Consider the following 13,074-nt stretch of genomic DNA (forward strand, 5'->3'; position numbering starts at 1 on the left):
TTGAATTGCTGCCTTTGAAAATGTGAAGTGTTAGTTTACTTGTTTAACATAACTATCCAGAATCTTGGAAAGTCAAAGGATATCCCAAGTGGCAGGATTCTCGATGCTGTATAATGTAGTAGCAGAACATCAGGTTCCAGTACGATGTATGTACCAGTCAAGGTATGTCTGCTACTCCAACACAGCCTGCTTTAATTCTCCTTTTGACTCTAAGGAAGTAGAAGCAATATAACTTATGTAAAGCCAAGCTAAGTTTAACATCATCAGCTCAAACACTGAAAGACAACATATCTGAATGGCTTTGCACAAAGGACACTTATGTTCCAGCTCCACTAAGTGAAGATAGTAGTACTGGACATGGTGAACCCTTTATATGCTATTAAGCAGTTTTTGGATTTTGCTCTGTGATTATCAAGTTTCTTGAACAAGCAAAACTCAAAAGGCAGCCTGCTAATTTTACACAAAAGACCGAGGGGAAAAAAAATTTAATTGTCTTTGTAGGCATTGCAAACTAGCAATGTTTTATGAGTCTAGAGTTCTTTAAACCAATTAAGGTTGAAAAAAATGGTATGGGCTTCTCGCACTGCAGAAATGTACAGTCCAATCAAAACTCAGTATTAAGGTAATTGAGCCCCCAAAAAAGGGGGAAAAAATCAAGTTACAGAAGTACCACGCTTAAGGAAAAGCTGGCAAGTTGAATCTCTACAGTAAGAGGCAATCACTTTTTATTTTACTATAAAGCTGTAGTAAACTTTTAGTGGTTGGATATCTTTGAGAATCTTCATTAACATCAGCTTTATTGTTGTTAAAGCAGCAGCTACCATTTAATTCCACACTACAAGCAGAAGGACTAAGATCTTTGGATACAGTTCAAAGGCAAGAGAAGCAGAAATTAGTCAAGTAAGCATAAGTTATGTTGGGATGATCACTTCAGTGCAGAAATAGTTTTATGTGTAAGGCTCCCCTCAACTCTATGGAGAATGCAGATGCCCTACCAGACTGCAGTCTCATCTCATTCATTTCAGAGTCCAGCTACTGTATAGTAACAGCCGGTATAGGCAAGTGAAAGAGGACAAAAAAATAACACGGAACTGCAGTTAGTTTCTGAATTAATACATGGAGAGATTCTTGGGACTTCTCTGGGAACAGCAAAAGCCTACTTTGTTGCAGTTATTTCATAATTCTCTTATTCCTGAAGTGTAGCAAAGCCTATTTATTTGGGAAGTATTTGAGGCATTTGCTGCTGTGAAATGAAGCTTACATATGCAGTAGTAAACAGACACTAAGCACTCCGTTTCTCATTTATTTCAGGCAATGACAGTGGTAGAATTTAAACCCTCACATGGCATGAGGGCACAGCCAATAATGATATCATATAGAGTTTGTTTTCTACATAGTCAAATATATAAAAGTTTCATGAAACTCATCACTGGGACAGCCAGCAAAGTCAGTCCATGAGTTGTCTACTGAGTTAAACCAAGCTTCTTCTTCAGAGATTCTGGCATTTCAGGTGGAGGTGGACGAGGAAGTCTGAAATAAACCTTCACAGAATCATAGATGAACCACTGTAGTGCAGTCAGGGTACCGATCATGATGATACGGGCAAACAGGCCTTTCCATACACCTGTAGAACAAAATAAAAGCCATGAGCATAAGAAGCCAGGGAATAAGAAAGCTCTTGAGAACACAAAAGACCACAAACAATACGAAATGCATGAAGGTAAGGATTTACCTTTGAATCCAAGCCTCATAAGAACCTGTGAGGCAGAACTGCCCTTTTCCTTGTTCAACACAGACACCACAGAGTCAGCAGGATGAGAAACAATTGCACAGAACACACCAGCTGAAAAAACAGTTTGACATTAGTTCTGTGGTATTTTAACTGTACCATTACAATGTACACGAAGCACAACCAACTGAAACCACACCTTCCCTAGACCAATAATAGACTGCACAGGAGTTACGCCAAACCTCCTGGTATCCTAAAAGGCCCATTCTTATTAGTGTTATGTGACTACCAGAAAACACCTCAGCCCCAATCATGCAACTAAACCTTCTGCCAAAGTAAAACTCATTCTGAGTCTCTGGAAGTTAAAAGTCCCCTTTCCGCCCTGATTTCTCCCCCCTTCTTTCAACCTTCCCAGACCTTTCCCAACACAGCAAAGACTCAAGTTTTCCTGCTTGAATCAGCTGTTGTTTCTAAACTTGACATTAATGTAGGAACAATCAAGAGCACCATCCTACTACAGACCCATTTAACCACTCATTCCACTCACAAATTGAATCAAGGTTTTTCAACTTCACATTTTAACATTACATGTAAATCCTCCCATTCTGATTCCACCTATTTGATATTCTGAAAAGGGTTAGGCTTCCAGAGTTACTGCACTCCATTAACAAAGTGCAGGACTTAAAGACTGCTTACCAATATAGCCTGCAATAAATGTGACTACCAGCTGTTCTCCTTTTGAACATTCACTTCGTGGCTTGGGAACAACATACTTGTAGAGAGCTTCAACAGTACGTTCAAAGCAGGCAAATTTCATCATTGTGTATGGAATCTGTCTCATCCATAGTGGAGCGACACCTTTATAGAAACTTAACCAGAGAAGAGAAACTCAGTTTCATTTTCTCTAGCATTTAAGGTATATTTGCAGCCTAAAAAAAATTGTTAGCTTATTGCTGTTATCTGCAAAACAACTTCTAAAAACTGACACCGTGAGGCCAGATTGTCACAATACCTATGGAACAGGAACATCCTTGTTTTATTCATTTCCAAGAACAGTTATCACTTCTCAGATTACAATGCACTGCACTAATGCAGTACTGCTACTATAAGTGCAGCAAGGCTCATGTCTGCATACCAGCCAAGTCCTGATAGTGATAAATGACTTGCATATTTACAGCCACTTTTATCAGAACAGAAGGCTAACATGCAGTTATATTACTCTCACATGCCAATGACTCAAGCATCTTTGACTGTACAACCAAAAAAGTTGCTGAGTATCTCTGACTGGAACTGCTGGAAACTGAAGTTATCCAGCAGAACTCAGCACAAAGATACTCACAAAGATGGATCTAAGGAGCATGTGGAACTAACAGACATCTCAGCACAGATTCTTTGATGTTAATTACGTTATCTTGAACTATAAAGACGAAAAGTATTTTAAGCTAAAGCCAATATTAGTTTTAGCAACAGCCCTTCATTAGGAAAAATATTCTAAATCAAGAACCTGAATCGAAATTAAGAGACTTACGCCCAGATGCCTTCTTCTCCAAACATTTTAGGTACAGCTTGCCGCAGAGTGTTAGCATATCCAGGCTGTGTCTGGATGCGAACTTTAGCAGCTTCCATTGGAGCCAGAGCAATGTCAGCAAAAAACTCTGCACTGGCAGATGCAGCTAGATATAGTGAAGTACGCCACAAATATGCATTTTCCTGAAGAGAATTTGAACACGTTTTCATTAATCAATCATCCTTTTGTGATTCCTCTGTGTTAGAAATACTGTTGCTGATGTACAGTCTCACACCAAACACTTAAGGCTTACCTCTCCAAGCATGTTGCCATATAGGATTTTGAAAACTTCATAGAAACCAAATTTACAAAGCCCCTGCATCGAATATCCAATAAAGGTTGGAGCCCATCCCTTAGCCAAACCGCGAACTCCATCTTCTTTGACCGTCACTGAAAATCCATTGAAGATGCTCTTGTATTTTTGTGGATCAACCTAAACAGAATAGACAGTTAATTACACGATATAGCTTATCATTTCCCTTCTCACACCCCCATTTGAAATAGGAAACTCTTAAATTCCTCACACAGGTGGATTCCTATGGTTCCCTGTATATCATCACAACCACAAGGTTACACTAATGCAAATGCAGTAGGTTGCTTGCTAGTCTCAAACCCTAACTTATTTCAACAGTCAGTATATTCCTCAGCAGTCAGGAACCAAGCAGCCTGAATTGTGCTTTACGTTTATCCTCTGTAGCCCTTCTACATAAGAAAGATTTACTGAAGTCACTATTCTAACACTGACAGTACTATTTTTGTACAATTACACTTAGATTTGATTCTTTAAAAAATCTGACAGCTTCTGTCAGCAATCTATTCAACCCTACATGTCACACCTACTTATGAACAAGGTGCTGCACCTATGCCATGGTACCAAGTCTTGAGAATCACCTGATTTTTAAGGAAAAAAGGTTACTTGTCCATTATTAGTTTGATCCCTCAAGACAGACAGACTAAGATAGGTAGAGAGAAGCATATCGAAGAACACTCAAGAACTTCTGCACTTGTGCTTTGACTTTACTGTAAACACTACATTGAAAATATTTTCTGCACACAAAAACTTTGGTTGAGGTCGGAATGGACCTCTAGAGGTCACCTGATACTCTGAGTATCAGATCTTATAAAAAAAAGTCAACCTGAATATTTTTGTTTCATCTGAAAGTAAACAACAGAAATTCTGAAGTGGGTCATTCTGACAAATTTTAAGTCATGTCCTCTTGCCTTTCATACTTGATATCAGCCAACATTTCCTTAGGAGGATGAAAAGTATCAAATTAGAAGCCAACCAAAGCTTTCATGAAAAACTATGGGACATGCATGCAAAACTGCAACCTCTAGTTCTTTGTCTCACAGTCTGGCAACAAGCTACTTGAAATGTTTAAGTGAATTAGTTCTCAAGTTTAAAAGACTCAATTTCAGAACACTGAAATTCAGAATATTTAATTGGGTACTGTAAAATGAGACTGTCTCATGTCAGATCCATAGAACATAATGGACATAGGAGACCACCTCCTCTTAAAAAGATATGAGAGGATAGGAAACAGCTTTCTTCCTGGAGAATCAAGGAAGAATTGGTAACATGATCTCCTACCGGACCTGTAAAAAGATAAATGTTGACAGGTTTTTACAAGGTCACACTGCAAGCCACATGGAACGTTTCTCATTGCACTTTTCTCTACATGCTAGAGAAGGAAGGGGATGCATCACCACCCTCATCACAGATGTCCAGAACTGTAGCCCAAGTAACACACACCTGTCAAGCAACTGAAGCCGTATGAGGCTTTGCTCCCAGTGATATATGCAACATTGTAGGGCTCTCAGGCGTTCTGTCCATTAACCCAGTTCTTAATCTGATTGTGAATTGTTTGAGATGCTACATCCTCTTTACCCACGATCAAAGTCTTCCTTCCCCTGAAACCCATCCTTGTCTGTGTAGTCAAGCTACCTATCTTGGATTTTGAAGACACACTTTGTCCATAACAATAAATGACTGCACTTCAGCTACACTTTCAGAAATAACACACACATGCAACTACAGCTTTTCCCTACTGGTAGAAACAGAGATTCTCCACACAGTTAGTTAAGCCTCAATCCAAATTTTGTAGAAAGCATTTTGTAGAAGTGTGTTGCCCACTCCTGATGCACCCTGTTTGTCCAATGAGTTACAAAATGACTAGTTTGAGACCAGAATTTCAAGTGTTCTTCAAGTGTTCTCAAGCATGCAAAAAACCCCTTCCCTGTGAAGTGCTAAGACCTTCTAGAACACAGTTTTAAAGAGTATCACATGCAATTCTCCTAGTGTGACTAGTAGGTCTGACCAGAAAGTAGTGTCCTCTTCATTTCCTCCTCATTTTCAGGCATTCTGTCATTACAAAATTGCCACTTTTAGAATTGGTGTCAGCCTATGCAACAGGGAAGCCATTAACTTTACATTTTCAGAGATTTGAAAGGTGTGCTTTAATTTGCTTCATTCTTGAGGCACAGACTGGCTTGAATAAACACCGTGGTGTTTTTAGCCACAGCTGTTCAGTAGATGATTTTAGTGTTGAATCTGGTATCATGATTAATTGTAATGAGACTTCACTACTTACAGTTTAATGAAGAAACACTTCTATCACTTCAAGGAAACTAGCCAAGCCATAATTCATGCAGTAATATCCAAGATGTTAATTGCTAAAATTATACACGCATGTTACTCCAAGCTAAAAAAAACTATTAAGTCTTCAAAACACTGATACTTTTTCCTTACTTCAGACACACATTAATTGTGCTAGGTAGCCTACCAGCCAGCAAGGAATAACATCGTAATGGGTGCTGTTTGTTTTTTGTCTGTTTGTTTTTTTAAGCAAATATAGTAAGCTGAACCTATCTTAAATACAGTCAAAAATAACTTACCCAGGTTAGCCTAAATGCCTCATCTTCCCTTGAAAGTGGTATTTTGTTAAGCTGCACAGCAGTAGACTTGAGAACTTATGCTCAATTTATTTGCTGTGTGTTGACCAGAAAAGGTTGTATAACCTACTGTAAACTCTTAATATGCTGGCTATGTACAGAAAAAGTTTAAGAAACGTATAAGTTAATACAAACCTGCATACGACATTTCACTAAATCCAGAGGTACGACAGCAGTGTGTGTCAGGCCACAACTTAGGACCCCACCAAAGCCACAGAGAGCATAAAACTTGAGCGAGCCATATTCACAACTGTATTCTGCAGCAAAAAATAAAGACACACCATGCTTTTACATAAACTCCATGCTCTGTTGGACAATGATGTCCACGTGATAGTTTAAGGCTCCATTTCATTAGTAGATTAATTATACCACACTAAACATGCTTTATCAGCTTCACCACATACTGACATGCAGAACAAACCTGTATTCTGCATTTAACCAGGTCTAGAGGAACCAGTGCTGTATGTGTTGTTCCACAGCTAATAATCCCACCAAGGCCACAAAGCATAAAGAATCTGCCTGAGCCATATGCACAGCTGTATTCTATTTAATTAGAAAAAATTACAAATGTATGATCAACCAGACATGGTAATGAAGATCAGAAAAGAAACAAGATTGACTGAGTGCTGTCTTCTCAAAATTATTAAACTGAAACAACCTCCCAAGCTATACTGGGTAACTATAGCATTAAAAATAATTCCCTTGTTTTAAATTAACACATTTTAGACTGTCAAAATCTGATTCTAGGCCTTCCAACTTATGTTTATGCCTTTAAAAAAAAGCAGTGAAAAAGCTTTAGCATACAGTACACTTATCTCATATAAATTAATCCCATAAACTACTAGTAGTAATTATGACTCAAAACTGCAATATCAAACATTCTCTTATATCAAGGAAATAAGCAAGGGAAGCGTTCCTCTAGTATCCTGGAAAGAAAGCTGCTCTTTTCTTTAAGCACTTTCCTTAGTTCTTAAGGAAATACTATAGTTAAAATCTCACACTAACATTGATTGTGAAGACCACAGAGATCAGATTAAGGTTGAATTTTTTCTTTATACAGGTAACTTTCAGATTCTTCATGCAGATACATTTTTCTTTCAAATGCAGAAACTGAGATTTACACGTCTTCTGTTTAATGAAACTCTAGATTTTTCTTAGACTTAATCATCACATTTAATGTTAATTAATAAGGCTCATTAAAGAAGCTTTTGGATCATGTTCAGTCAAGGGATATTTAACTTGCACTGCTCCACGCAGCACTGGGTATAAAATCATCCACTTTTAAAAGTTGTTTTTTTTTTTTTGATACATGAATTCTAATGGAGCAAAGTTACTGCAGTTAAAAAAACAAGAATCAGTTTCTCTTCCATTTTTTTAAGAAGCTATACAGGATAAGAACTATTATGATTACACACAACCAGAAAACACTGAATATACTATTAGCAGCAAAAATAAGCATAAGGTACCAGCATATTTCTGCTTCTGTAACAAATACTGTATATAAATAAACAAACCTATAATACAGAATAAGGATATAGAAAACAAAACACTTATAGAAAATATTCCCCAAGAGTAGAAATGCATAATTTAGGTTCCTTTGCTATTAGTGCTATATACGCCACTGTAATAGAACAGGCATTAAGTGTTACACCAACTTAGGAAGAAACATATCTAGAGAAGCACTAATGAAAATCGCGACACCAGAAATCTATCATTGAATTCAGAGTTTCTCTGCCGTGTTTTTTTTCCTTTTGAAATAAATTCCTTTGTGAACATGAACAAAAATTTCCAATTACATTTAAAAGCATCAAGAGATCACCCACTAACACTAGCTGACTTATTCAATTTATAGCTTCCCTATTATAGAAAAGCTTCCCCAAAGCGTTCCAGATTTTTCATCACACTATTTCTCACCATACTCTTCAAAATTAATCACGAAGACAATAAAAATGACATTTTCTCTTTAACCTGTGAGAATTTTTTAAACTTACTGCTCATTACTATACACATGCTACTCCTGGACTTGCATATACCCAGCATGGTTAAGCTAGCAGCTTTTCAGACAGTAGTAATATTCTGTTTAAAACTCATCAGAATGATTAGTTAAACATACACAGGCGAGGTTTTCTATGCAGATGCATTCAGAGCAGACTCCAGGTCTGAATTACTGGGCAGCCCTGTCCAGCTGTATCTTTGGCCTGTGGCATGGCAGTACCGTAGTACTTACTATACTGCCAAGATACCTGAACTGCTTTTTCACGCTCCCTTTTACACATCAGTTTACTGTTACTCCCCAACCTTTGTAAAAGCCATAGAAACTCAGAGCTTTAAATATCTACTTTATTAAAATGGTACTCAGACTGATCTGTCAGCCAGACATTCAGAAACAGTACTTAAGACAAGCAAGCCATTATCAACGTGCCGTATGCTCTTTACGTGTACCTATGCCTGCAGTTGTATAGCAGTATTAGGAAAAGAAAGCCATAGTAGATACCTGACTTTCTATTTCAGAAGTAGTCAAGAACGCCATTCTAACATACCTAGATGCCCACGTAAGATAAATGCCCTGAAGCTACTCAAATATACAGTGCAAAAACACGTCTACTCTGTTACGTAAAATAGTCATAGTCCTTGTTGTGATGTAGCTGTCATCTTTGCTTCAGATTTGAAGCATTAACAAGGACAAATTCCAAGAGCTGATCATAAAACACTCTGCCTCTTGAGCTGCGTTATGGTTGATGCCCCAAGCTGAACTCAAAAGGTCTTGTGCTTTGTACTGACTTTGTGTGACCTTGCATAAGCTCAGATATCTTCTGCAACGTGGTTATTCTCCGAACACAAAGGCCAAGAGAGCTACGTGACATGTGAAACAAAAAAAATACCAGGAAAGACTAGCAAAGACTAAGAAAGAGTCAAAGGTAATCAGTATCTGCCTACAAAATAAATGAAAATTTAACATAATACTCTCAAGAAATACATGTACTTACAGAATATATTTAGCACACTGAAGAGTGATTTTGGGCTTTATTTAGCTAAATTACTACTGAAAGCCAGAAGTATTTTTAATTTAATAAAAATCCAACACCCAGTTGTCTTTCGCATACTACATTGAATATGAAAACACTAACATACTTCAACAATTACAGTATTTCCGAAGATGCGTCTCGCTGAAATCATTTTACGGTAGTTTTTGATAAAAATAAGCACTAACATACTTAAACAGTTATAGTATTCAATAAGATACATGTTCTGAAAATCTTTTTACAGTATATTTTTTTTTTTTTAAATAAAAAAGCAGGCAGATGCTTTCCTATCAACAGCTTCAAAGAATTTGAATTTTAAGAACTACTTTCACTATTGGGAGTATCATCAAGGTCTGACCTTTGGAAGTCATGACTGCTATAACAAAACATGCAGGACGCATTTAGACTTGAACCTAAAAAGCATCACTGTATCTTATGTAACAGCTATCTTGAGTACGCCCTACATCTACTGAACTTACGAGGAGAAAAAAAAGCAGAACAGAATGCATATGAACGTTCAGGTTTCCAGCTGTGAATAAACACTCAAAAAAACCCTAAAACCAACAAATAAAAAGGATATTTCATCTCCATCCAGATTCACCGATTCATATGGTGCTTCCTCTTCTCCTCAGGAAGGAGCACGGGCCTACAGCCTCTGCCCCCGAGGCCGCAGGCCCAGCAGAGCTAGATGAAGCAACCTCCCACCCCCGAGGGGGCCTCCATCGGGGCCTCTGCAATCGCCCCGGCCCAGGACCTTTCCGTGTCCTCTACCGGTAACGGCGGGCCCCTGGTGCCACCCAGCACACGCCGCCCGGGGAGTGCCGCAGACTGCCAGCGCCTCCCCCGCCCGTGCCCTTCCTCGTCCTCCAAGCGGCCGCGCGTAGGCCCAGCGCCGGCTCCTCCCCACCCCGGGGGCCGCTGCTCCCTCTCCGCCGCCCTAACGGGCGCGGGCACCGGGCCCCGCTCCGCCGCCACCCCCCCGTCCCCCCCCGCCGCTCTCACCTTCAGCAGCGGACGCGGCCGCCAAGCTCCGCCGCGTGCTGGGCGCCTCGGCGGGCTCCGGGCGCTTCCTCACGCCGTCCTGCACCAGCTGGAAGTGCGGCGCGTAAAACGGGTTGAGCCGGGCGAGCGGCGCGATGGACGAGAACATGGCGACCTGCGGCGGGCGACAAGAGCACAGCGGGGCGGCGAGGGCCGGGCCCGGCACGCGTGAGGCGGCCGTGGCGAGCGGCGGCCCTGGCCGGGCGGTTCGCCCCCTCGCGCCCCCCCCCCCCCCCCCAACCCGACTCACCTCCTAAGATGGCGGCGGCGGGCGGCCCGCTGCTCGGCCGGCGGCAGGGCGCAGAGGCTGACCGCGGGCCCGGCGCGGTGACTTTGTCCTTCGCCGACGCCGCGGGGAGGAGCCAGGGCCCAAGAAGCCGCCAGGCGATTGGTGGAGGCGCACCGAGAACCGGCACCGCCGCGCGCGCGCGCGGCCCGCGCCGACGCCCTTCCTGCGGTGGGGGAGGGGGCGGCGGGGGCCTCAGCGCGGGAGCGGGACCCCTCGGCCTGGCACGGCCCTGGCAGCGCCCCCGGTGCCGCCGCAGCCGTGCTGGGTGCTGGCCCCGTGGCCGTGGCTCCCCTCGCCCTGTACACGCGCAGGCCCTCAACCGGCTTCAGCCATCCATGTCCCGCGGTCACCTCACGGTGACAGTAACCAGAGGCGGCCCTGGCCCCGCCTGAACGCCCTTTCTGTCTCCACAGGCCCTATTCTTAATAACGGGCTCGCTCCCACGGCCCTGGGTAAGGCCAAGCCCGGCGAGGAGGCCCAGCCACCGCCCCCACGGGCTGCGGCCTCCCCGGCTCGTTTCACCCTTGTAGGACGAGCACAGCAGGCACCCAGATACAGCCCGCACCTCGGTTACTGCAGCCACTTACAAGAGGGGCAGTTACTCAATTTGAAAGCAGAACATTTAACACAGCAGCCCTGCTTTAGCTTAGCTACCTTAACTATGCCTTTTCTAATATTCTTCTTCACATGCTACAAAACTACAACAACACAGATCACCTCTCTATTTACTGATGAGGTAAAAACTCCAAGGTTTCTCTAACTTCAAGGCAGCTATTCCATTATAGTGCTCCTTAATCTAAGCCCACAAGACAATAAAGCACCAGACACAGCCTCACTAATAATAAAATAAAGGGCTCAAAGCAGTTACACAACTAGTAGCACACCTGTACCACTACACAGAAGAAATATCCCTTTGGAACTTGCAGCAGCATGACCACCCGCTATGCTAACCTTACAACTTAGCTCCACTTATTTCACAATAACATTAATCCAGGCAGACTGTCAAAGACGACAAGCATAACAGCACTGTCACAGAAGTCTGGGTTGGCTAACTCCCCCTTGACTAAACTAGACTCCAGCTGCTGAGTAGGAAAAGGTCAGCTGAAACTTGCATACTTTAAATAGCTTCATTTAGCAAGCAGTTGAGAACCTGAAGTACAGTTCCCTTCATTGCCACTGACAGCAAGGACAACAGGCCAGAGTTGTTCTTTTTGCCATTACTTGTTCTACTCTACTCACTTGCATCTAACTTGATGGCAATATCTTTTATCTGAAAGCCAAACACTGACACTTATTTTTAATTAGTCATGTTTGGAGGTTATTAGCTGAGACTTGGGCTGTTATCTTGAAGTTACATACAAAGGACTCCAATTCTTGCAAACTTGTCTGATTTTTAACATGTAGAAAACCTCTGCTCCTTCCAATTATGAAACATGTGACTATATTTATATTCACAGTGGCAATTTGTGTGCATAACCAGTACTGATACTTGAAGAGTTACAGCCTGTAGAACAACCAGTTATTTGGGTTTAGCTAACAATTTCTAACCACTGTACTATTAAATACTATTAAAAGGCAGAACCTAGCATGTCCCTGTGAAAATACAGGGATAACATGTTCCTGTTGAATGCCTATCATTTTATGCACAGTTTCTTTTCCTACATGTGAAGGAATAAAATTGCAATAGCCTGTAATTTGAACCATCTAATCTGACTTCTGATCACAGTGAAAATAGTAATGGATGAAGACTTGAAAGACGCTACCTTTTCATGTCTGCCTGTCTCAGATTCATAGACAAGACAGCCATTTTAAGTTAAATCCATCTTTTTAAAATCAGCAGTTTCCCAAACATTGGGGAAATAGGAAAATACCAGTTTGGAAACCAAAGCTTTCCTAAACACATTTCTTTTTCTGTCATTAACACACACCCCAGAAGCATGCAATGAAGAAACTTTAGACCAGTTTCTGTTTTACAAGAACTTGTTTTAACAAGAACTTGGCACACATCTACCATTTTGGTGAAGCCCATGAAGTCAAAGCTCTTATAAGCCTGTTCTCCATGTTAACCTACTGTTTTCACAAATATACTAAGAGATAGCAAAGCATCCATCCACACCTTTGATAATCTGGTTAGCACAAGTAGCATCTGCTCCTGTGGTAAGCATGTATTTTACATACTCAGTCGCTGTAAAAATGTCAAGAGCTACTAAACAGTGATTCCAGAGAAGCAGTAACAGATCAAGTCAAAGCTGTGAGATTTCATAGCCCAAGGGAAGAAGCTTTAACACCACAGCACCTCCCTCACCAGGATCCAAAGTAACTAGACTGAACTACAGCAGTCACATCCTCAGAACACAGGAAGTAGCAAAACCTCTCCTATTCTTACTATTCACTACCATAAGCCTCCTCACCTTAGTCATTCTTTTCTAATTTGAGTTTTCCCCAGACATACCAATATATAACCAGTACATAT

At 41.3% G+C, this 13,074-nt stretch overlaps 1 protein-coding gene and 1 non-coding gene across 2 annotated transcripts; both read right to left on the minus strand.

Moving 5' to 3' along the window:
* Positions 1-1,289: 1,289 nt before the first annotated feature.
* SLC25A3 (solute carrier family 25 member 3) lies at positions 1,290-10,746 on the minus strand. Its single transcript, XM_040556525.1, has 8 exons — positions 10,563-10,746; positions 10,274-10,427; positions 6,384-6,505; positions 3,550-3,729; positions 3,258-3,439; positions 2,426-2,598; positions 1,733-1,843; positions 1,290-1,624 (listed from the first exon to the last, which is right to left on the minus strand). Exons 2-8 carry the CDS (start codon positions 10,419-10,421, stop codon positions 1,464-1,466), a joined length of 1,077 nt encoding a protein of 358 aa, XP_040412459.1. The 5' UTR covers positions 10,422-10,427; positions 10,563-10,746; the 3' UTR covers positions 1,290-1,463.
* LOC121064247 lies at positions 2,852-3,092 on the minus strand. The gene has a single exon (XR_005816445.1). It is a non-coding gene; the product is annotated as a small nucleolar RNA SNORA53 (small nucleolar RNA).
* Positions 10,747-13,074: the final 2,328 nt, after the last annotated feature.

Source organism: Cygnus olor, chromosome 1, assembly GCF_009769625.2.
Source record: "Cygnus olor isolate bCygOlo1 chromosome 1, bCygOlo1.pri.v2, whole genome shotgun sequence".
NCBI classification, from domain to species: domain Eukaryota; kingdom Metazoa; phylum Chordata; class Aves; order Anseriformes; family Anatidae; genus Cygnus; species Cygnus olor.

Excerpts from the sequence above, each read along its gene's own strand:
- SLC25A3 (XM_040556525.1), bottom strand. The coding sequence starts at position 10,421 with ATGTTCTCGTCCATCGCGCCGCTCGCCCGGCTCAACCCGTTTTACGCG. Across the intron at positions 1,844-2,425 it reads ATTTATTGCAGGCTATATTG|CTGGTGTGTTCTGTGCAATT; the intron begins GTAAGCAGTCTT and ends CTGTTTTTTCAG. Across the intron at positions 1,625-1,732 it reads TATGAGGCTTGGATTCAAAG|GTGTATGGAAAGGCCTGTTT; the intron begins GTAAATCCTTAC and ends TTTGTTCTACAG.